The sequence below is a fragment of the Gobio gobio genome (genome assembly GCF_949357685.1).
Source record: "Gobio gobio genome assembly, chromosome: 4".
In the NCBI taxonomy this organism is placed as follows: Eukaryota; Metazoa; Chordata; class Actinopteri; order Cypriniformes; family Gobionidae; genus Gobio; species Gobio gobio.
In genome coordinates, this window is record NC_137100.1 from 32,252,698 (window position 1) to 32,279,209 (window position 26,512).

Consider the following 26,512-nt stretch of genomic DNA (forward strand, 5'->3'; position numbering starts at 1 on the left):
AATATTCTAATCTTCTTTGTGTTTTCAATGGCTCAAATCTGGATTGAAGTGTCGATTTTGTCAAGTTTGTGTTAAAATCATTTCACATTTTAACGTTTTAGCTAAAAGCAACTGCCAAACATATGCAGTGCCGTTCAAAAGTTTGGGGACAATAAGATTCTTTTAAAATAAATTAATATTTTGTATTCAGCAAGGAAAAATCAAATTGACCAAACGTGACAGTATATTTCAAATAACAGCCGTTGTTTTTATCAAAGAATTAAAAACTATTTTCAACACTGATAATAATAAGAAATGTTTCTTGAGGTCCAAATCAGCATATCAGAATGATTTCTGAAGGGTCATGTGACACTGAAGACTGGAGTAATGATGCTGAAAATTCAGCTTTGCCATCACAGGAATAAATTACATTTTAAAATGTATTCAAACAGACAACATTTCGTTTAAATTGCAATAATATTTCACAATATTACTGATTTTACTGTATTTTTGATCAAATAAATGCAGCCTTGGTGAGAATATGCGACTTTTCCAAATCGATCTTTTCTGACCCAAAACTTTTGAACGGCAGTGTAAATATTTCATTATGCATCCAGTGGTTCCTCCTGCGTTTTCTTCAACCTTCTTTCACTCAAAAAAATGTAAGACCAATATTAAATATTATACCAATATTAAACTTTTTTACAGCAGTTATAAGAAAAACTCAACTGGACATTAAAGTGGAAAGCAGTACTTTATTTCTAATTATGCTACAAGTCAATGGCAAAACAAACAAACAAAACAAAAAAAATCTTTCACCAGTTTTTTTTCTTTTTTTAACCCCTGAGCACCACAATCCAGCTTTCCCATAATGCACTGGATTTATCCAAAGTGAATAAAAGGAAAATAAGCTTCATACACAGCGTATAATAGGATCTAAAATCTACCAGCATAGCATTGTTGACATAGCTAAACAAGGTAAACAACATGTTATTCTTTAAGCACATGAGTGAATAATTTTTTTCTTAACCTTTATTAAAATGATAGTCTTTTTATGAACAAATGTTCCAACATCGTCATCAGTAAGCCTGTGAGCGTGGTTTCGTAAAAGCTTTGGTTATGGAATCACTCTGATTCATGTTTTTGCTTCACAGTCAGCAAGCACTCCAGAGTTCGTCCAGGGTTTGCTCTTTAAATAAGAGCAAAGTCTCTTCATATGCTGATCAAGAGGTAAATTACATCGAACAACAGGAATCAGACAATTGTGCATTGATTGTGCCCTCTGTAATTCCACATAAATATAGACTATATATTTCCATTAATCCTTGCCCCTATACAACAACAAAATGATGGTCAGGTTTACTCATTTCATTAATCGTTAGTTGTGCTAAAAGCATGGAAACTGCCATTACATTCTTAGATTGCCATTTGTGCACTGAGAATAATTGAAAATACAGCTTGGCTTTTTAGTTTTTTTTGAAAACATTTTTATCCAAGTGGATAAAATCAAGTTTTGCTGCAGCAAGATCAAATGAAATAATTTCTCTGCTGCTTGAAATTAAAAGTTAAGAATGACAGTATTAGTCGGAAATTGTCAACCCAACAAAATTGCCACATCTTTGGTATTTGTAAAAAGAAGTCCTGTTCTGAGCATGTCTCCACATTCAAATAAAAAGAGTATGAAAGAAAATATATATATATTTTTTAGTTTTTCGTTAGTTTTGATTTACATTAAGTTATACATTTTCTGAAAGCCACATTATGTTGTGAACAGAAACGATGACTCAAACACTGGCATCAATGGAACGGCGGCAAACCGTGAGCTAAAACACTTAATTAAACGCCAAAGGTGGCAGCCTAACTTAAGATATGATTCACAAGATGTTTTCAGATCTAATTCAAACATCTATTGATACTGTAAAGAAGAAGCTCGATCAGATCAATATTGAATGGAATCGAGCAGTGGTATACATACAATAGAATCCATCTGGTATTTTATTTCCCTCCGTGCATAAAAAAAATGCCACTGACAATAAACGAACAAGCAAAGCAAATGACGCTGTGTTGAGCCCAGTGTGGTCCAGCCTCTGGTTTTGCAGCACAAATCACGCAGGCAAAAGCGAATTTGGACCAGAAAGGCTATGATTAAAAACTGGCTGCTGTGATTATGTTGTTGGCACAGTCTATAACAAATGAGGTAGATGTGTGTTCATTATATATTTCCCTTCTTTGGTAAAACAATACAAAATAGAAAACAAAAAATCCAGTGATTTGTCGAAAAAACAAAAAAACAAAAAAAAAACATCAATTTTCAAGTGGCTTCACAATAAAAATAATAGAAATGAAATAAATGAGGTATATCTTGTTTTCATAATCTATTATCTGTGTACAGGTTTTCAGGATTTGTGAGGTATTAGGCTGTAATATGACTTTTTTTCTTTAAATAAAAGTGATGTTGCTAAAAGCACTGAAACAGCCCAAGATTAAACATGAAAGGAAGAGAATAAAAGTTATAATAAATACAACTCGAAATTGTCTACGGAATAAAAAGAAAGAAAGAAAAAGACACAATAAAATCCTCCCATTTCTTTATCAACAGAAAAGGGAAGAAAAAGAAATTAAAAAAGAGTGTGAGCAAAAAAAAGGAGAACGGAATAAAAGGACGAGAGGTTAACTCTCAAATGCAAGTGCATTGTTGAAAACTTGATGAAAATTGGATTCTATTCACAACAGAGATCCCACCTCATGAACTGATGCCTAAGATGAGCCACATTCAGCCTGTTCACGGCACATAATCTTCTTCTCAAGAGCCTCTCTTTTCTGGTTTAAGTACTCGGCCATTTTTTATGATCAACGTTCAGCTCACAGTCACACGTCACAATATCGCTTGACCCGTTTTTTTCCCCCGTCTTCTAAACCATTTAATGAACAGTTAAAACTCTTTGCTATAAAACACAAGCTGATGTGGTGGAAAATCATTAAACATTGTCGACAAGTGTTCCCCAAATAACTCGCTAATCAATGGAATATATTTCGCCACGGCCGCAGGCCAAAACCAGTCATGAGAGAATAAAGTCGACATAATCCTGTCTGCCCTCTTCAGTATCAAGCTATACATGGCTGATCTTGCACACATGGCAAGCATTTATGATTCTCTCTTTTAAAGATTGTGTAGATGGATAAAAAGACGTTGTTCTTTCCTAACATAAATTTAAGCAGTGGTACAGTAAATAACTTTTCTCCCTGACCATTTATATTCAAGTTAAATGGGATGTGCTTTGCTTAAAATCGAGATATTAACATTTGAGCTCGACTGAATTCATTATGGCGACTTTCCGTTCCTTTTTTTCTGATAGTTTGCAATGGCATCAGATATGTGTGATGGTGGTGATAAATCTAATAGGTTTCTCTTATTCTCTTTGGTAATAGCTGATAGTAGCTCTTGTTGTTTAATTCAAGAATGCAACAAGACGAAGAGGATGGACTCCTGTGCCAAAAATTAAGGACCTGTGTAGGAAAGTGAAGAATCTTGCTTTGATGCAACATTCAAGCAGGCCAGCGCTCTGTCTGAGGAACATCCCGTCCTCTCGAGCGTCACACCGCTCCTTGTGTTCATGGCATTGTCACGCAATCCGTTTAAGTCGCTCCACAATGAATAACACGTCCTCAGAAGAACAAAATTACAAGCTGCAACTTGCTGCATATGTAAATGTAACACACTTCAAATGTGCGGCTATCAGCTGTAGGTGCTCAGCCTTTAATTTTAATGGAAGTTTTTTCGGTGATGGACACTCCTTGTCCTGATTGAAGGGGGAGGGTTAGAAAACAGTAAAAAGTGTACATTGTACGTTGAAGGAGACAGAAAAAACTGGTCCAACAGTATGACCTAAAGACCCTGCCTTATCTGACGTCGGGGGAGAGTTGAGTGAGAGAGGTGCTGTGGGCCAGGGAGAAGGCTCAAGGGGAGGTGGCTGGTCCGTGTGTGGAGGCGGTGGAGGAGGAAGAGGAGGACTGCTGCATCTTGGTGCTGAGCCCTGGGCTGCTGCTCTTTCCCTGAGAGCTGTGTTGGTGATGGACCCGCTGGCTGCCTGGAATGAAACCAATGGCTGGCTTACGGGCAAACAAGACCCCTGGAGTCGGCAGACAAATATTTAGTTAGTTTAATGTTTAGGCATATAAACACCAAAACCACTCTTACACAACACAACAGCGGTAGTTCACATACTGGATCACTTTATATAATGTGAGAAATATTATAAAATACTATATTATAAAAGTAATATTTTCATGCAATGACAGAAACTACATGTATAAAATTAAAAAAAGGCTCATCTAAAACATGATCCATCATTCTAACAAAAACAATTGGCAACACCCCCAAATCTGTTTCTATATTTTTGTGGCTTGTTTTTCATTAGTACACTAATATATGTATATTATTGAAGTATCTTTTTTTTTTGTTAAAATCCACATGAAAAAATGTGCAGATGCTCAATAAAGAAAAGCTAAGATATTGAAAAGAGATGAGGACAATTAATTAAACGTTTTATTTAAAGAAATGACATGGTATACTACATGAATTTATGCTATATGAATCAAATTGATCACTTTTATGAACATTTTCCACTCATCCTGTGCGAACAGCCCCTTTCTCATTATGTGCTATTTGGCGTGGACATGATTAAATTCCCAATTTTTATTAATTGTGCTAAATAAATGCATTCATTTTTTAGCCGTATGTTCAAGGGCTGTACATTTTTACAGGGAGCAAACCTTCAGTTAAAAAACGGATCTCCTGAACTGTTCCCAGCAAGCTTATGAGCCATATTCTAGTAATTACTGTCTCTCGCACATGAGGCACAAGCACTGTATCTAGCTAAGGCGGAGGGCCTTTCTCTCGGGCACGAAAGACAATAAGCTCCATCGACCTCCTGGCGCCCAGGCCCAATTTTAAGATATTTAACTTTTTTAACTCTATTGGACTTGCCACTTCATTACGATGGATTTTATAGCAAAGACATCAAATTGTGTGGAGGACTAAGCGAGGGGGTGCTGCTATAACTTATTGAATTTCCTGCCTGCAATTACATCAGCAAACGGCGCTCTATTTACCTGTGTAGACAACCCCATTTATTTCTATTGACATGTTGATGCTGCTAATGCCGTTGGTAGACAGGTTCAATGCAGTCTCTTGTCTATCATCTGTCAAGAGAGGAGCCAGAGAGCGAGGAAGAGAAAAACTCAATATGAGCATTTATAAAAGGAACACAAGAAGCAAGAGAAGCGTGCCACCAACTATCGGTGATAACTCATGAGTGACAGGATAAGGAGGGGTTTATTAAAAGAGTTTAAGGGGGGAGGGAGGTGATAACTGTCAAAAAGATTGCGCTTTCACTTCTCTAGATAGGGAACTGCACAAAGTGTCTGTGCCATAAACATTTCTTCACTGCAATCAAACTGTTAACATTACACACAAAGTATTCAAAAGAAATACATTAAAGGGATAATTTGCCAGAAAATGAACATTCTGTCATCATTTACTCACCCTCATGTCGTTCCAAACCCATAAGAATTTCAAACACATGAAAAAAACAAATGAAGATCAATTCACCCAAAACTCTGATGCTTCAAAACATAAGCGAGAATGAACCTCATTGGTTCTTGCACATCAAGCAAGAATATTTGAGCTTCCCGTAACCAAACTTGAATGCTCTATGTGGGTTCGCTGATGAATGTTTATATGTGAATACAAGCCTACATTTGATCTATTCATCATATAAAGTGATCATTTCTCTTCACAATACTTGGATTAAACCACTTGATTCATACGGCTTTATTATACAGTCTCTTTACAAATGTTTTGAAGCTTCAGATTTTTGGGTGAATAGACTTTCAATGGAGGGACAGAAAAATATCTTCATCTGTTTTCTGTCTTTTGAGAGTGACACGAGAGTGAATAAATGATGACAATATTCATTTTTGTGTGAACTATCCCTTTAGCAGACCATTAGATTCATTTTTTGAGTAAAAAAATTCCCACATGGGATTCATATTTCCAAGAAGTTAGCATGTCATGACTTTCAGTTTTTACTCTGTCATTACTCTGGATACTTGTGTGCAGGTTACACAAAATAACATTTAATATAATCTTTAAATTGCAGAGTATTTCTGTGTGAAAGTCCTGCTCAGCATTATAGAATTATGCTACATTGTCCCACCATATAACGAGGCTCTTGGTTTTATGGGTGGTATAAGAGTAACACTCGCGTAGAAGACAACAAAACATTACTCATGACCAGCCTGCAATCATGGCACACACTCTGTCATTAAGTGATGAGGGTGCACTGAAATCATTAACATTAGACAAACGGCCCGACAGAAATCACTTTTCTTCATCAGTAACGTTTCACCATTCATTCACACCTAATTAAACAGATGTTTTATTTTTTTGAGAATCCTCTCTGGCACAGGAGACACCTTATCATAGTGTCATAAAACAAAATAAAATGTGTCATTCATAAACAATTATTCATAAAATGTTTTTCATAAATTCCTTCAGTATTGTTTTGGGAATGTCTCATAAATAAACCTCTCTCACAGGTGACTCTTATCTTAGTTTCATGAAAAAAAGAGAGAAAAAGAATAGGTCATTCGTAAATGATTCAACAATAAAGTGTTTTTCATTAATAACCTCAGTTCGGTGAGGCAAAATTGGAGGGCTAATGTTTTGTCACGTTATGTCTGGCAGTCAAACCCGAGGGCTTTTCCAGCTGCTGCTGGTTATTTGTTATCTTACTCAGCCTGGAGTTAATAAACTCCTCTGCCCTAATCTACATTATTTAACCCATAATGCTCTCTCTCGTCTCACTATTGACTCAGTCCACAGGATTTTATGGGTCATTCTAGAGAAACACTTCACTTTACTGCCATTTACAATATACCTACACACAAGTTTGCACCTTACTTTTTTTACACACTAAATTCAAATAGAGATTTTTGTGAAAACATATACTGGCCAAAAAGATATGAGAATCATCTTTGCATTGCACCCACCTCTGTTGTTCAGCTTGATGTTCATGGGTAGCTGGGTTGCCATGGCGAAGAGATTCTGCTGCAATGCATGCTGCATTATCCTCTGCTGCTCTTCTGCCATGAGCATCACTTTCTTCTCCGGTGGCTCTCCAGACTCCAGCTTCTCCCGTAGCTGCTCCAACGCGGCCGCCTGCACAGCTGCTGCAGCTGCAGCCTGAGCCGCTGCCGCCTGGGCTGCACTGTGGTGGCTGGCCAAAGACACAGGGATGCCCACCCTGTTAGTCAGGCAGTTGGACAGCATAGAGTCCTCTGTGGGGCAAGACAGCATCATGAAGTCTGTGTATATGTGAATCAAAGACAGTGCATCTCAAACATTTTGGCAGAACACTTTAAAAACAAACCAAAAATTGTGGACCACCTAAATCTTGGGGAAAGTACCAACTTCTGGAAACAATTACCATTATTTCACAGGTAGATGTTACCCTGCTAAGACATTTCTGCATTGAAGACATTCAGTATTTAAGTAGTGTACAATTTACCCTTAGTTTATACCATATATCTTGAAATAGTCACTTCAATGTTCAATTGAATGTGTCCTTGCTGAATAAAAGCCTAAATCCTACTGCCCCTAATGTTTTTGTATGGTAGTGGTTTTTATTTATATTTTGAATGTATTTATCTGACAATTTTGATACTACCTGATACTTTAAAACTGATTGTTTTTTTTCTTTCTTTTTTTACTGTAAAACGGTTTTGCAAATGGAAAGGAAGTTGCTCAATCTGAATGCAGCTTTTTATTCCACACATTAAGATTTAGAAATAACATCCCTTCAGGGAAGTGTGAGTATGACACAAGTCATGTAGTAAGCACTCAGATCTATTTAAAGCTACTTTGTAAACACTATAAATACTGTCAGATTCGTAAGGGTCTTTGATCCTTGAAGAGTTGCGTGACTTGTCCTTTTCCACATGGACACATTACTGAATCATGAAGCAGCCCATGTCTCTTTGTGTTTCATTGCTCCTGCTTGTGTGATGCGGAAACTGGCAGAGTGGGCAAGAGGAAGTCCTGCAAGCTGTTTCCTGTCTACTCTGATGACCATTCAGGCCACAGCGTGGAATAAGCGTGAGTAAGAAGTGGCACTGTTATTGTGTAAGAGAGATGACTTCTCCTTTGGAGGATCTAGATTGTAATTTAGATGGTCTGCAATAACATTCAATTTCCTGATGAGGAAATTTTTCTTTCTCTTTCTTTTCAAAAATAAAAAATTAATATATAATCTTACTTTTAGTTGGTTTATAATGGTTATATTATAGATCATTTAATTAGAATTTTTATGAATTACTTATTATTTTATTTGTCTCCTTAGTGTATATTATGTAAGAGAAGAAATACGTTGTGCAAAACGGAAACATAAACACATACCTTTCTTGATAATAGGGGTCATGTGCCCACCATTGGGAGTGGCCATGCTGATGTGGGGCATCTGGAGTTTGGGGGAAGCCAGCAGTGTGGGGGTGCCCACAGGGGAGTAGTTGAAGATGGTGGAGCCATAACTCTGTCTCCGCCCCTCACGACGATTGCTGTCGATAGCTGCCTGAAGCTCCCCGGGAGAGCTCAGTCCCCGCTTTTCACATTCATAAGGATAGAGGTACTTCATATACCTGTAGAGAACAAAAGACAGAACATGAAACTCATTCTATGATGCACAACCTAATCACAATGGCACTACAATTAATAAACAGTAGGGGTTGACAACAGCCAACAGCTGTTTCGCTGCATTGGAATTTAAGATGACAGAATGTGTTTTGTTTTTTCAGCATGTGTTTAATTTTCCATCTTTATTCAAAAAATTACTCTAAAGATTATTTATTTATTTTATGTTGTGGAATGTGGTTTGTGACCGAGAAATGGATATTGTTCAAAAGCTGCGCGAATGACGTGACAATGCTGGCTGAGGAGCAGCATGACTCAGAACTCATCTGACACTTATGCATGTTCACACAGATATCATTGAAAAACTGAATATAGAGTTCTTCTGCATTACTCCTGAGTGCCAAACTACATTTGAGTATCATAAGGTAAGATGCAGGTTTTTGTGCTGCCGTAGAGTAGTGAAATATACAGTGTTTTTAACATTTATTTAATCATGAATTCTGATCTCATAATATTATTTAATATTAGGATTTTGTTTAAAATCCCTCACTAAGGCACCGCCCCACAACATCAAGCCCCAGCACCCCATGATAAAATATGTCCACGCGGCTATGCACAGGTGTAACAGCAGAGTAACCAGTAGTGATGTAGTTCATCACTATATGTTCCACTAACAGCTGACAAACAGAAACATTTTGTCTTCATTTTGAACAGTATATTGTTTTAATAGTCACCCTATTATATATTTAATGCATAGACTTGCTATGTCATTTACATCTTGGAAAAAAGGAGGGGGGAACATTAAACCATAATGTAGTGAGTGCACATTCTTGCTCTCTATAGTGCTGTGAAATCCAAATTTCCTACATTCCTCTATTTACATGACCTGGATGAGAGATGTTTGTTCAACTGTCTACATAAAGAGCATTTTTAATAGTTCACGATCAACTGAATAATGATTGCTATTGTGTCCATTGTGTTTTCTTATGACAGCCTACAGGTCTCTTGGATGTATTTGAGAGTAATGTAATTGTGTTAAATGATAGTGCTGAGAGGGGACATGCACAAACAAGTTCACGTGTTCCTTGAGCAGGTCAAGGATTTACTTAGAAAGTAGAAACAGGACTAGTATATTTCCTCCACACATACAACAACATGATGTTTCACTAAAGTGAAAATTGAGTCAAAAGTAAAATGTATTCAAATGTAATATAAGGGAAAAGTTGAACTCTCTTTATCAGGTAAAATTTAATTAAATTAATTATAAGAAAACAATTAAATAATGAATCAAATTAAATACAATTACTCATACACACTATCAAGTTTACCAAGTCTACAAAAAGTTTGGGGTCAGTAAGATTTTTTTAAGCAACATTATAAAAATTACATATGGATTCTATTTAAAACAATGCAGTTCTTTTTAACTTTTAATAGAATCCTGAAAAAAGTGTTATGTTTTTCCACAAAAATATTAAGCAGCATAACTGTTTTCAACATTGATAATATATAAAAAAGAAATGTTTCTTGAACACCAAATCAGCATATTAGAAATATTTCTGAAAGATGATGTGACAATGAAGACTGGAGTAACAATGCTGAAAATTTTAATACTATTACAGTATTACTGCTTTTACTGTATTCAAATAAATGCAGGCTTAGTGAACATACTTCATTCAGAAGTATTAAACTTGCATTCCCCAGAATTTTGAATGGTAGTGTTTCAATATTATTTGCTCAGAAAAATTTAAATACAAATTCATAATTAAATTCAAATTTAAATTTAAATACATTTGTGTGATATAATGTCAATGTTTCCCCTACCATTGTTTCCCCCCCCCCCCCCCAAAGGAGAAACACTGTATGTGTTATGAATAAAGCACTGGATAAACAAAAATCAGCTTTTGAAGTCAATATATTGTTCACAGCAATCCATTTTGCAATCAAGCATGTCAATGTGTCTTGTTCACACAGGATGCGTTCTTGTGTTCGCTGTCTGACCCATTTATACACATGGAAAATGTCTTTGGCCACTGTGTTGTTTTGTGTTTTTAGATTCTTTCACCATGAATGGAGCATTTTATAGTAATTAATTGTACCATATTAAAGTAAATAGCGAGCCCCAGTCTTTATTAAACTCACATTGTGCTGATTCAAGAAAGAGCAATGCTTATACAGCAGCATTATTGTTTACTTGATGGATCTCAATTTTGCTGTACAAATATATCTTTATAAAACCACTTTCTACCAAACACTGTCAAATACACTGTCTTCACTCTCTCTATTTTAAAAGCAGATAATTGAATTGGACAAGATAGACAAGAATCTACTGGCAGTTATCAACAAGTTGTTCTCGTCTGAAGTTATCTCACTCACTGTGTTCGGAGGGTGAAAGCCGCACTGGTGATGGAGGTAGGGAGGTTCAGGCCTTTGGTAATCTCACGCCATATTTTCTTATTGATGACTTCCACTAAGCCGCCTTTTTCTGTGACAAGCTTGTAGAGAGTGTAGAGATCCAACACCTGCTTGGCCATGATAGGAATCCGATTCACTGGAGTCCCTGCAGGAGCCGGGGAAAAAGCACAATATCCACAATCAATGCCATTAACTCAAGCTCATTGACAGGCCTCTCGGCCGCTTATAAGGCCAATCAGTCAGGCATAAGTAAAACGTCCGACAGCTTCCCACTCCACTTAGCAAAAATATCCCTTTTTGGCTTCAGTCAAAGGTTTCACCACCATTGAAAAGAAAGATTCTGACTTCCGTGGCTTCCTATTTGTTGAACGAGTGTGTTTATAATAAGAGTAAAATCTCAATTAGTAAAAATAATTTCACACTGTATAATCAACTAAAAAATCCTTTACCATGATATAATATGTACCATAAAGCCCCGAATAGTAGTCGGAGATAATCATTTTGATAATAAAGAGCAAATGGCTTTTTAAAAGAGGACAAAAGTTAATCTAAACTCTCAGATGTCGATGCATAAACACTCCTTTCCTTCCAATTGCCAGTTCATTTGCTGAATGAAAAAAAAAACCTTGGTGATAATTTGTGCTCACGATTTAATGTTAGGTTGTAATGTGTGAAGAGGATAAGCCCTTTGTGTGCATCTGAGACCGCCTGACCTCAAGATAATTAACCTGTATTTTGCTGATAGAGTTCTATTGTGCCCATTGGATTTGCCATAATAGCAATCAATACACAGAGAAATATAGAGCAAACAACAGCAAGCCAAGCCACAGTCTGAAAAGAGCAAGGAGAGCAGAGCTATGGTCTATCAAGGTAAAAACACATCAATTAAGACTTGTAATTACGGCTTCATTTTGCCTCTCTGGCATGTGAACTAAGAGACACTATTAAAACTAAAGATTTATCTGCCTTCTCTCTGAAACAATGCTGGCATTAGATCTAAAGTAGCACAAACGTCTAAAACAATCGATTGATGTTTCTAACTTCTCTTCAAACTGACCAAACAAGTCACTGAAGTAAAAGTATCAAGGGTCTTGATTTGAAAAACCAAAAACGGTTAAGAGCAGTAGTTCTTAAATGGATTTGATTCAGAGCCCACTTTACATTGCAAATGATCCAACACGGCACTGACATTTTTATTTTACAAATAATAAATAAAAGGTCTTTAAAAATCACACACTAAATGTATTAATACAATATTACATAACATAATAATTTTAATCATGGAAGATAATTTTTATCCCTTTATCCTTTGCAAGTGACATTATGAGCATTTGTTTGCAACTCCGTTGCACATAAGGTAGTTTTCAACACTTTTCTTCATGGCAAATTTATTCAAACATACATATATAGAATTTACAGTAAATAATCTGGATAACTTTCCTGAGGTAAATACAATGTTAAATGACATCACAAGCTGTTTTATTGATGTCTTTCCACGGTTGAAACACTGATTGAGCGATTACATGAGACATGATTCGTTTCGGTAAGTTGTACTGTATTTTCAACATATCTTTTGTGATTACGCATGTTTTTCGTGCTAAAACTTGTATTAAAGACGACCCCGGGCTGCTGCTTGAACATAGGCGGCTACAGCGATCTGTCACGTTACATTTAAGAGCGTCAAAATGCCATTTATTGTTTGAATTTAATGATAAAAAGTTATTCATAGGGTCAAACAGAGCCTACTTTTCCTGTCAATCCATTATTGTCTTTTTAACTTGCCCTAAATTCAGCATTCAGATGTTAGCAGCAGATCCTTTAAGTCCAGTAAGTGTCATTTCTGTTTCTGTGTCTGGTGCTCGGTGGGACTTTTATGTTGTAGCTCTCTGTGCATTGTCTCTGTGTTCTTTTCTGTGTCCTGTTTCCTGTGGAGTTTTGTAGTTCTTTGTAGTTTTTCATGTCGATTAGTCTTCCCAGGTGTTTCCCATTTACCACACCCCTTGTTATCTCGTTAAGCTAGTCTTCCCTGTGTATTTATAGTCCTTGTTTTCTCTGGCTGTTTTTTTTATGTCATGCAGGTGTATACTGTTCCCTGTGTTTTTGTTATTTTGTTCCTGATTCATGTTTTGATTGTTTATTTTCATTAAATTTCCCTGCATTTGGATCCTCATCTCTGCCTGCCGTCTTGGTTTTTCTCTTGTGTTCCGTGACAGTAAGGTGGGGCATCCATGGATTGGACTTGTTTGTTCAGCACATCCCACAGATGCTCAATTGGATCTAGGGAATTTGGAGGCCAAGTCAACACCTCAAACTTGTTGTTGTGCTCCTCAAATGATTCCTGAACCATTTTTGCTTTGTAGCAGTGCACATTATCCTGCTGAAAGACACCAGGGAATACGGTTTCCATGAAAGGGTGTCCATGGTCTGCAACAATGCTTAGGTAGGTGGTATGTGTCAAAGTAACATCCCACATGGATGGCAGGACCCAAGGTTTCCCAGCAGAACATTGTCCAAAGCATCACGCTGCCTCCACTGGCTTGCCTTCTTCCCATAGTGCATCCTGGTGCCATGTGTTCCCCAGATAAGCGATGCACACGCACCCGGCCATCCATGTGATGTAAAAGAAAACGTAATTCATTAGACCAGGCCACCTTCTTCCATTGCTCCGTGGTCCAGTTCTGATACTCATGTGCCAACTGTTGGCGCTTTCAGCGGTGGACAGGGGTCAGCATGGGAACCCTGACTGGTCTGTGGCTATGCAGCTCCTTACGCAATAAACTGCTATGCATTTTGTATTCTGACACCTTTATATCAGAAAAAAGCATTAACTTCTTGAGCAATTTGAGCCACAGTAGCTTGTCTGTTTGATCGGACCACACGGGCCAACCTTCCCTCCCCACATGCATCAATGAGCCTTGGCTGCCCATGACCCTGTCGCCGGTTCACCACGGTTCCTTCCTTGGACCACTTTAGATAGATACTGACCACTGCAGACCGGGAACATCCCACAAGAGCTGCAGTCTTGTCAGATGCTCTGACCCAGTCGTCTAGCCATCACAATTTGGCCCTTGTCAAACTCGCTCAAATCCTTACGTTTGCCTGGTTTTCCTGCTTCTAACACATCAATTTTGAGGACAAAATGTTCACTTGCTGCCTAATATATCCCACTCACTAACAGGTGCCGTGATGAAGAGATAATCAGTGTTATTCACTTCACCTGTCATAATGTTCTGCCTGCTCGGGGTGTATATATATATATATATATATATATATATTTTATAATTTTGAGGACAAAATGTTCACTTGCTGCCTAATATATCCCACTCACTAACAGGTGCCGTGATGAAGAGATAATCAGTGTTATTCACTTCACCTGTCATAATGTTCTGCCTGCTCGGGATATATATATATATATATATATATATATATATATATCGTCAGTCTCCTGCTCACATCGAGTTCTCTTTTGCTCATGAACAAACAATAACAACAACACAGAGAATTTTGAGAATTCTCATATTAGGAGTCTTAAATGAGTTAAATAACGTCTTAAATGAACTTAAAGAGTTGTGAGGAAATGAGATGCGCGGGACAGCGTCAGATCCGCGTCATGTTCGTCAGCGGCTGTTCTTAAAGTGACAGGAGCACTGATGATGCCTGTCATTAATGTTCATCAAAGAACAACGGGAACAGAGAAAATTGTAGCTTTAATGATGATTCATCTATATTTCATTTATTATTTATGCAGTTAAGAAAGGTGTTGATAACTATTACATTTCTGTATATGTCTAACAGGGAAGTGTAGATCTGAAAATTCAGCTTTTGTCCCCGTTATGATTGAATCACAGGACCGGAATACCAGTAATTTGCCAAGAGATCTCTTTTTATTATTTTATATATCAGACATAGTTGAGACATTGAAAAGTTATTGTCTCATGCCAGCTATATGTTTCTCCATTCCTCCATTTCTCTCCCCTCTCCCTTCTTCATCCTCCCTTCGTCCCTTGTCCATCCCTCATCTCGTCTCGTCTCTCCTCTGAGTCTCGTCTCTCCTCGTCTCGTCTCTGAGGCTGGACACTCAATTTGAATATTATATATACTACTAACAGAGGATCTCACTAGGAAGAGACTTCCATAGAAGGAAGAGAAACATGTGTCCTATGTTTAAAATAGAGCGTATACATCATGCTTACATCAGTTGCACAATCCACTTTCCTTATAAAGAATCAGTTTACAATACATCATAGAACAGATGCATGCTACTGTGTGCATCAGTGGAAACATGTTCTATAAGTATACACATTCCTGTAACAAATATAGCTCATCCAAGTCTCTCCTTGGGACACAATGTTCAACACTGTCTGACTTACATTGTACATTATACAAATAATTATGAAAAATAATAAAACATAATAATACTAAATAAAAATAACATTAAACAATAAAATTTCGATCTTCAGTCCCTCCTCTGGAACTACGACAGTCAGTTCCACACCGTCACCCCTCCAGTGGCCATCTAGTGGAGCAATAGTGAAGAAAAGGAAAGGCAAAAGAAAGGAAAACAACAAACAGAAAACAAACAAAACAAATAACCCAAACCCATGATATGTCCCCGCATACTATGTGTCTAACTTACATCTATGTGTATGCACTTAAAAATGTACCCCATACATCTAAGAAAGGAAACATTAATAAAATCTTCGCCAGTACCTGAACTTTTCAGTAAATATACCTGAATTCCTTCAGTTCCTGGTTCAAAATAACAAACTAAAAGAAACGTTGACATCAAAGAATCCTATCCCTTGGGGTTGTAAATCAGTAAGCAGGTGTTGATTGTTTGTCAGTTGTGTTTCGTAAGTATAAAATCTATCTTCACCTCTTATCAAAGCATGTCTTGAAACATGTCGGTTCATTATTCATTTGTGTAGAAAAGTCAACTCAATTGTTTGTATTAGAATGATTCCAACAATCTAAAATAACTTATGCTAAGATCTTGCTAAGGTTTTCTTAGTTAAAAATGTTAAATTCACTTAACCTTTGTTATCCAGAACTTCTCTTAAACCAGCAAAAGCAGTCTTCATCTTTAACCACCACCATGTCTTGGAATTATCCTGTCATGTCTTAATGATCTACAGGAGTGAAAACTATGATAGAGACATGTTAGTTCAATATCACACTTTCAGAGATTTCCCATTATGCTGAATCTGAAACTTCTAAACAATAATTGCACATAAGGCAACCAACTTCATGTTCCTGATATAAATTAAGAAGTTTTTTTTTTCTGTTATGGTCTCCAAAGTAATTATTTACAATCCCTCATGGTCTCAGCTGGTTCTTGAAAACCCATTCCCCTTATCTCTTTATGAATGATCATCTTTCCCAGGGTGTCCCCCCTGGCATAGTCACACCATCCAAGGAATGTGGTTGCTGGTGATCTGGTATGGAGGAGCTTACATTTCTAGGGCAGACTACTGTAACTTCTCACAGCTCTCCCTTCAATGATGCTGTTGGCCTTACAAACATCTTCTCACTCTCATACACATCTCACAATCACACCTCCCTTCAGGAGATGCCCAGTAGCGGCGGTAAAATCTCTGCCTTAGATTGTCCCCTTTTGGGCCATAGAGGATCTTATCCGTCATTGAGAAATCACCTCATGCTCACTGGTAACCACTCTTTCCATTACGAAACCTTTGACAGGCATTTTCTTCAACAGAATCAAGGAATTGCATTCAAGAGCCATCAGAACCATTTGGAATGCCTAATAGTTTCAAAACATGGAGACAGATTAATAACAGCACTATTAATAACTTAAATCAATTAGTTATTACAACAATCCGTTCAAAGTAAAGTTCTGCTTCATCTGTAACCGGAGCCATCTGTCCTGTACATGGTGAAGACAAAGATGAGACAAAGAAGTTACTGGTCATAGAGTAACTAATCCAAAATGATCACTTATATCATTTAAGGTCTGTATTTAAAAGATTGAGTGAATGAGTTTTGCTTGAAACATTCAATTATCAATTGCCTAGTATAATTTCTTTAACATCTCTGTGTCTATGATTTCCAACTGAAACACTGTGCTTTACTATAAATAACGTATCACTCATAGCACAGGCTCAAATAGCATTCAGCTGTCTATGAATGAGAGAGAACCCACTGAGGCAAAGTCCAGAATGCCCCAGGACTGCATTTTCATAAACTTTTAACATAGTTTTACTACAATTTTTTACTCTGGCCTAACCAGAAATTGCATGTTTTCGACTGCATCTTTGTTTATATGTCTTTTCTCTTTTTCCTTTTTTATTTTTTTATTTTTTATTTTCTTTATATATATAATATTAACACCAGACATTTCTGTCATTTGATCTCATCTAGAAATGTATCTTGCAGATGCTTTCTTTGTTTGCAGCCATTTTGCAAATAATTTGTATATTTCTCTATGTGAACTAGAGAAACAGCAGACTATCTATTTATAAGTGTGTGTGTGTGTGTGTGTGTGTGTGTGTGTGTGTGTGTGTGTGTGTGTGTGTGTGTGTGTGTGTAGAGAGAGAGAGAGAGAGAAGAGAGAGAAGAGAGAGAGAAAGAGAGAGAGAGAGGAGGGTACAGGGTGAATTCCAAAGGGAGGGGCTGCTCTCCCTTATGAACACTTGAGAAACTCGAGGAAAGGAAAAAGAAACAGTTAAAAGTTAACTCATATATTTTCAATTGTATTTTACTTTAAAATTCAATTTAACTCAAATAAATCCTTTCTCTTTTTTTTTCTTTTCTTTTTTCTTTTCAGTTGAACTCAGATCAGTCTCCTCCCCAAATATTGAACAGCTTTACTGTCAAAATCAGAAGGCCAACGATTCTAGCCACTTTTATTCATCAAGGCGCCTTATACCTTTAGCGTGTTTAAACGTTTTAGGGCTTTCTAAAGCTGCGCAACCTTTAGCGCAGACCCGCCACTTTAAACCGCTTTAATCTCACAGTTCGTTGCACTTCCCCGTACTTCTTCTAAGCACGGTTCTAAGGCCCGAAGGACACATTAGAGATTTTCTCTGCCCAAAAATAACAAAATGTAAAAATAAAACAAAACTGCAGTCTCGCCGTGTTCCGACCACCTTACAGTCACAACGAACTAATTGCTAAATCGCATTACGGATTAATCTCCCGAAAATTTGACAAAGTAGTCTTTTGCACAAAAGAATCCACTTTAAACCCAGCTTCATTCAACATTTTGGAGGTACACTGATCAGAACAACTCAAGTAAATCACATCAAATTAAATTACTTAAAATGTAACTATGTCTGAAACATATTCATTGGCAACAAAACTGGTATTTCAAAATAACACAGTTCTTTTTAGCAGTTTCAGTCACTGTCTCAACAGTTTATATATCATCAGGCAGACTTAGAATCTTTAAGAAAAAGAAAATGTCTTACCTGATGATAAATGCCTGAAATGCAGATCCTGTTCGTGACGCCAATTGTAGATCTGAAAATTCAGCTTTTGTCCCCGTTATGATTGAATCACAGGACCGGAATACCAGTAATTTGCCAAGAGATCTCTTTTTATTATTTTATATATCAGACATAGTTGAGACATTGAAAAGTTATTGTCTCATGCCAGCTATATGTTTCTCCATTCCTCCATTTCTCTCCCCTCTCCCTTCTTCATCCTCCCTTCGTCCCTTGTCCATCCCTCATCTCGTCTCGTCTCTCCTCTGAGTCTCGTCTCTCCTCGTCTCGTCTCTGAGGCTGGACACTCAATTTGAATATTATATATACTACTAACAGAGGATCTCACTAGGAAGAGACTTCCATAGAAGGAAGAGAAACATGTGTCCTATGTTTAAAATAGAGCGTATACATCATGCTTACATCAGTTGCACAATCCACTTTCCTTATAAAGAATCAGTTTACAATACATCATAGAACAGATGCATGCTACTGTGTGCATCAGTGGAAACATGTTCTATAAGTATACACATTCCTGTAACAAATATAGCTCATCCAAGTCTCTCCTTGGGACACAATGTTCAACACTGTCTGACTTACATTGTACATTATACAAATAATTATGAAAAATAATAAAACATAATAATACTAAATAAAAATAACATTAAACAATAAAATTTCGATCTTCAGAAGGCACAGGTAAAAATAACATTTATTATAATGGGGTTATGTAAAATAAATATTCTTTAGAAATAAAAGTTTATTGATCTTTGAAAAGGTGTACCTGCATTATTATGCCATTATCATTATTTTAGATGAAAATGGTCTCAGAATGACAATATTATCGTTTATCGCAATAATTTCTTGGCCAATTTATCGTCCAGCAAAATGTGTTATCGTGACAGGCCTATCAGCAACCTTCTGCTTATCAGTTCCATGGTTTAACCCACTGGACCACCATCTCACATGATAAGCTGTATTTTGTCTGTTAAATACCTCAACCAAGTTTAGTGTGTTCTTCATCCCAGTTTAACATACTCCTTATATTTTGATGGTTTAATTGAGCTTGTAGGGTCATTGAAAGAAACTATTGCAAATATATCCTTCGGTCATCACTTTTGGCCACTATATGCACCATCTGCATATATGTACAAAGTTAAATAACAATAATGCACAAATAATTATTTATTCCCATGCACAAAAGGCCAAACTAAATGAGGCTGGAGCAATAAATAAAACCTGAGTCCACAAAAGCCACCTTTGGACTGAATCTAAACCTGGATAAGCATCTTTAAAACAAGATTTACGAGCGCTCGATTTCCGAAGTGATGTATTCATCTCCTCTGGTGCCCTGAATAAGATGCAGTGAATAAAGGCCAGTACAAGCTTTTGTCATCCCAAACTATTTGATCTGCTCATGCATCATTATGACAATGAGTGATTATGGAGTGCAGAGAAACACGTTTTGCCGAGCTCACATAGCTGCCTACTGTTAATTGCTCACTGGCTAAAAAGGTTTAATTGAAAATGTGCTGAAGGGAATAAGCCAGTGTTGGGGCCAATCATCTATGTGGCTGCCTTCATCAGCAGTCTGCGTTTTCATCATTCACTTTAGCCAGATAATGGAAGGACAATGTGTCTGCGATTGCTTGGTCTTCTGAAGCATGAACTGAAGGGCTAATTTGTAAACACAACGCTAGAAAAAAACGTTATCCATGTGTATAAAACAGACAAATTGCGCTGACCAACAAGCTTGAGTAAGTCCTCTATGGCGAGATTTGTCAGGAACACAAGGTAGCTTTACATTACATTTATTCATTTGGCAGATGCTTTTATCTAAAGTCCTGTTTAAGAAACACAACAAAGGCAATTCTTCCTAAGGGGCCAATTACAGATTTGCCTACATTCTTTCCATTTTACAAAAAAAAAAATGTAAAATGGAGCTCGAGCTCGGAATTTGGCCCGAACCCAGAGTACCCCCGTGTGTATGTAAGTGGTTAAAACTAGAAGTGTGGAGAAGGGGTGGTGGAGGGTTGCTGATGAACTGTCAATGAACGGAGGTAGGACTGCTGCGCATGATTAGTTGAGTGCTCTCCACTTGTGTCAATTATCTGAACGTGCTCCCCCCGAACCGTGTTAATAAAACATCATTTAAACAAATGTGCAAGAAATAAATCTACATTATATATATATTTTTTAATTGCAACAAAGTAGATGATTATGGCTAGCCATGTATTTCATTCTCTCTTCACCCTTAGTGTGCATGATTATTAATGAGGTTCTATACACTGTAAACAAATGTTTTGTCAAATAACCAATGCTGAAAAAGCAGCTAAATGCAGCACAACAGTAAAAGACATACATTTAGTACAAGTTTACATCGACAAACTAGTGTCGATACTGAAATAATGAAATATCTGATACCGATACCAGCTATGCGTTCTCACTCTCTTTTCTCTCCGGCAGCAAACTGACACACATCTGTCTACTGTCACTCACTCATCTCATTTGCTAAGGTTAAAATTATGCTTGTACTGCGCCTTTCCCGCAGGTTTCGTGCTCTCATAAAGCCGCCTCTCAAACAGCTCGCGAGTACCAAATTGACTTATTTTCCGTGGCTTTTTGCGCTTTAACAGTCAAATACATACAAAATGATATCAAAATGTCCATCTTGCTGAGCATTCAGATAAATACTAGGGGTGTAACGATTCGTTTTAACAACGATTCGATTCGTATCACGATTTGAGGTTGTCGATACGATTCAAGGACGATATTGGTTCATTTAGAACGATACGATCCGAAACGATTCAGTGACTTGAAATTGATTCAGTAACTTTTTAGCCAAAAATTGTGTGACTGAAATAAATATCTGGATACTGCTCAATGCAGGTGAAGTTTCAATGATTCAATGCAGGAATCAGGTATCAATTAATTATGGATATAAACAAACAAGTAAACAACAATTAATGGCAAATGCATTCAAATTTTATTTGAATAAAGTGCAACCAACAGTTTAGGTTGAATTAAAAGGAAGTTAACCTTTTCTGCTCTCATTTTCAATTTTCAATACATTTTCAATAAAAGCACAGTAAGTGCAACCAACATTTCAACAGTAGGTTAACCTGCTACTTCTGCTTTTGTTTTCCAACATAAAAATATTACAATATTAGTATAAAAAGTAAAGTGCAACTAACTACTCTTCAGGTTTAATTAATAGTAGGTTTACCTGCTACTTTTGCTGTTGTTTTACAACATTAAAATAATACAAATACAATATTAATATCAAAAATAAAGTGCAACCAACATTTCTTCAGGTTGAATAAACTGGCTGAACCTGCTACTACTCTCAGTTTAATAAACAAACAATATTTAACAAAGATAAAATGTAACCAACTACTCTTCAATGACTCTACAGATTTCTTTTTCAAAAATATCAACATGATCTGACCGCAGAACACTTCTCTGTGCGTTCACTATGTCGCCAGCAGTACAAAAACTCGCTCTGCTGGCACACTGGTGTCAGGAATGCACAGGTAACATTTAGCAAGGGTTGAAAGTACAGGTAAAACGTTACTAACTTAGCTCTTTCTCCTGGTGGCGTGATAATTTCTCGCACGTTGGCTTCTCTGTCATCCGCCATGCTATGTTTTGTTTTCTTAGCGCTGCTGCTGGTGCGTGCGTTGCGATGATGTCACAGATAGGCAGACTTAATCGAGTAACGTTTAACGGCTTTATCATTAAAAGTGCTAAGAAAAAATATCCATATAAAGTCTGACGTGCTTAAATCCAATGCGTTATTTCCCATGATCGATACAATCGATTGATTACCTTTTAAAACGATGTTAGATCGATATATGTCGTCCGGAAGGCCATCTTGCCGAGCACAGATCGATGTAGTTAGATCATAGGAAAATAAATCGATACATCGATGTAGTAGATGAATCGTTACACCCCTAATAAATACAGTCAGTTTTGGAAGACTAAATAGCTGAGAAATGCATGTTGTTTAACAGTATATTGGGTCCGTGCATGAACTCTTAAAGTGACAATAGTCTAATATTCCTGCTGCTGTCTGTCATGTGCATTAAAGAACAAAAGACAAAGAGAAAACCACTCGCTACTCTTGACTGAATAACTTTTGTAACTTTAATTGTAAGCATTAATTTTTACAATGAAAACTATCCAGTGTTATTTTTACATTTGATTACTTTCGTTTCTGTAGTATTTCTTACCTGAATATACAGTTAGACCCACCTGAAAAACTTAAAGCCATGTTTATTTCATTTGTTTCTTTATTCTATTATTATTCTAGTATTTATTTGTGCTATCGTTAGCAATTGGTTTATTTGTTCTTATTTTATTACTGACTGTTTACTTGTCTTATTTTTGTAAATCTAGTGCAACGATTTTAATAAAGCCTCCTTGTGCTGTGTAAGATATTACAACAAAATTATTCAAATTATAAAATGACCATCAGATAAAAACAAAAAACAAATGATCTGTATGGTCGTGTATAGCAGTTTTCCCATGGTATCGAAAATTGATATTTTTTCAAGGTATCGTATCGAAGTTGGAAATTCCAGTATCGTGACAACACTAAGACATACTGAAAAGAAATCCTTCATAAAGCAACTGATTGTAGTAAGTAGGACGCATCAAAATCTATATTTTCATTCTAGATTACCTTAGCAGAATGGCATTTCCACAACCTTCAGAGTAGTGCTTTAAGAGTGTTAACAGCCTTAATAGACTTCCTTCCAGGGAAATTAGAACTGAAAATACGACAGAAACTAAAAGACTTGTTCTTCAAGGCCACTCATGGCCTTTCATTCTCTTTATTAGTATTTCAGGTAATTATGAAAGCGTCAAATATTGATTTATTCAAAAGAAAGTGCTGATGCTGCCCTAAGATGTGATCAATTTATTGTTGCCTCCCTGTGGGAATCATGAATCAAACTGGGAATTTATCAGTTTACAATGGGCAATAACACTCGCATTGTTCCTATTGCTTAAAGATTAGGGGTCGTAAATGAGCCCATCACTCCAAGTCTCTTCAACGATGGACGTATTTATTCTTCAGAAGCCATCAAGGCAACTTAAAAGAAAAGGATACAATTAAGTGATTTACATCAGTTGTTTAAATCTCATTTCTCTTCATTTAATGAGACAACCATAGTAGAGCTAGTGTCAAACAAAGAAGGTTTTCATCGCAACACCATAAAGCAACAGTCTATGTTTCTGAAAACTTCTGGAATCCTGGAATCACATGATATCTCCATTTTGACAGAGGTATAATTTGCAGTACACGTTTCATTTACAGGTCTTAAACAGCTGGTCATAAATACTTTTCTCTATATAAAGCTCTCTGGGGGAGCAGGCAATATCATGTACATCCTTCCATGAACGGAGTTGAACACAGGACTGTTTGTGTTGAGCTGTGAAATAGAGGCAGCCATTTTGATGTGAAAAAAGATACGGCCATCTCAGTACACAGAGGGGCTTGCGACAAACGATTCGTATTTGACAGGTTATGATTGATGATAGCAAGGTCCAGGGGACACTGGGAAGGCCAATGACCTCTGGTCTCAGGCCAGGCCTACAGGGGACAACAGTCCTGGCACGAATTCACTCACAGCGGGGGAGAACCTTTCGTGTATTGATTTTTAATGTGTTCCGGACACATAGTGAAGCTGAGAAGATTTCAACCAAAGTTTTCATTTTCTTACTATCGTCAAGCTGTTATTTGATCCTGTGACTGAACTGATGTGGAACGTCTTTCTGGGAAGGAAATCTTTTGCATTTGTAACTATCCAAAGTTCTCTCTATCAGTAAAAACAGTAATATTGTGAAATAGTTTTACAATATCAAATGTTTTGTATTTTTATATATTTCAGAATGTAATTTAAACCTATGATGGCCAAGCAGGATTTTCAGCAGTCATTACTTCCGTATCACATGATTCTTCAGAAATCATTTTTTATTATTATCAGTGTTGTGCTGCATAATATTTTTGTGGAAACTGTGACATTTTTTTAAGGATTCTTTGAAGAATGGAAAGTTCAAAAGAACAGCATTTATTTAAAATCTTTTGTAACATTATAAATGTATATTATGAATAAAAGTATTAATTTCAGGTTTTTCTGAACCATTACTTTGTTCATTTAAATTTTGGGCGGTTCCTTAGACAAAGCTATTGTATGGCTTAAAAATATAGACTCATATGGATTACTTAAGAGTCATTTGGATACTTAAATTACACTATTTTTTAAACATGATAGCTCTCATTATTTCCTTTATTTATAATTGGTAAAACATATATCTTTGTGTTCGATAGAACAACAACATGAGGGTAAATGATGACAGATTTTTCATTTTGGGGTGAACTATCAACTATAAGATTTGTTAGAACTAGAAAATGTTTTTAATAAATGTTAAAACTCAAAAATCTAGCATTTTAGATATGACATTTATACACACTGCAGTACAGAATACATGTAAGACATGTGTGTCCTAATTGCATTCTGAAATCTTTACTAGGTTGAAGCTCAGATTGCACAGTAACCAATACTTGTCAAAGATCTAAATATGAACTTGGTATCATTGACCTTTCCTATATTATACTGCTTAAATTTACCTAGCAAAATAACGGCAGGTGGATCTTTTGCATTCTGTCATTCATCTTCATGTCAAATATCAAAATAAGGCTATTGATCGCTTTACAGACATTCAGTTAATATGTAAATTTAACAGAACTGAAGACAACAAAATGGAGTTATGCAGATGTTCCCTCTAAGAGAGAAAACTTGACTTATTAAAAAAGTTAATAAAAAGCCATACATTTAAACGTTACCATACATTATTTGAATAGTCATGAAGCCAAAATGCATAACAAAATTTTGGCAAAATCATTACACTGATCATTGCCAAAAGAAAAAAAGAAAGACAAAGCTCTAAAGCAGAGGTTCAAAGCCTTTTTATCAGCTGAAACCCTTTGACCTCAATTATTTACTTGTACGCCCTGATATGTTAAGTTATTTTAATCCATAAAGAAATATAATAAATGTTACTACTTGGAAAATGTGTCAATTTTTATATATATTTTATTTATATATAAAATATATTGTATATATTTGCTGTTGTTATTGTTTTTTTTAAATTAAGGCATTTCTATCACCATCTAACCAACTTCCTGCAATACTACTATCAACCCCTAGGGATCTGTGAACCCCCAGCTGGAAAAAAAAGCAATATTAACTTTTTTACTTTTACTCAGTAAAATCTTAAATCACAACAAAACCTGCCTGACTACCATATGGCAGTAATACAGATACCTGTTGTCAAAGAGCTGCAATAATAAAGTTCAGGAAAACACTCTCAGCAAGTGCAGCTTTTAATAAGAACTGTAATGTGATATCAGCTGTTTGTGTTTCCATCTCAAATTGCAACATGGCATTCATCTTATTCAATCCAAATATGTCTTGAAATGTCATTTATAATATCAAGTAGGCTATGTCGCTTGTAATATGATCCCTACCAAGTTTCAAACAAGAAAAACCACTAACGATATTCTGCTATGAACACCCTTATGTCAGTGGGGGAAGCACATTTTAAAATTTCAATGCAAGTGGTTTTGGTCTAGCACCAAAAAGTACACTTAGGATTATCAAATTATCACCTGTCACTGATGAAGCACACATAAACTTGATGCTCCAGAGCGAAGGAAATTGGACCTATGACAACCACATGTACAATTACATCTGAGGAATTTGACCACAGTCACTGACAAAATATCCACATAGTACTACTGGAACTTTGACTTTTTGACGGCCAAAAAATAACACGTATCTAAATGCAACATCTATGTTTAGAGGGTAGGTGTAGACTTGCAGAGGCGGAATTTCTTTCTATACTTCAGCCTCACAAGCCCCAGTTACCCTACCGCCCCAGTCTATTAGCATCTACTGACTGAACATGTATCTCTGGATAGTAT

General features: G+C 36.4%; 1 protein-coding gene across 2 annotated transcripts in view; it reads right to left on the bottom strand.

Annotated features, from left to right (window-relative positions):
• Positions 1 to 715: 715 nt before the first annotated feature.
• arid3c (AT rich interactive domain 3C (BRIGHT-like)) overlaps positions 716 to 26,512 on the bottom strand; it is a 97,403-nt gene continuing 71,606 nt past the window's right edge. For both annotated transcript variants that reach the window (XM_079814084.1, XM_079814085.1), the window contains 5 exons: positions 11,042 to 11,225; positions 8,438 to 8,676; positions 7,033 to 7,320; positions 5,092 to 5,181; positions 716 to 4,109 (listed from right to left, as the gene is read on the bottom strand). In XM_079814084.1, the coding sequence (XP_079670210.1) occupies positions 3,937 to 4,109; positions 5,092 to 5,181; positions 7,033 to 7,320; positions 8,438 to 8,676; positions 11,042 to 11,225 (974 nt within the window). In that variant the 3' untranslated portion in view covers positions 716 to 3,936. The remainder of the gene's footprint in view (positions 4,110 to 5,091; positions 5,182 to 7,032; positions 7,321 to 8,437; positions 8,677 to 11,041; positions 11,226 to 26,512) is intronic.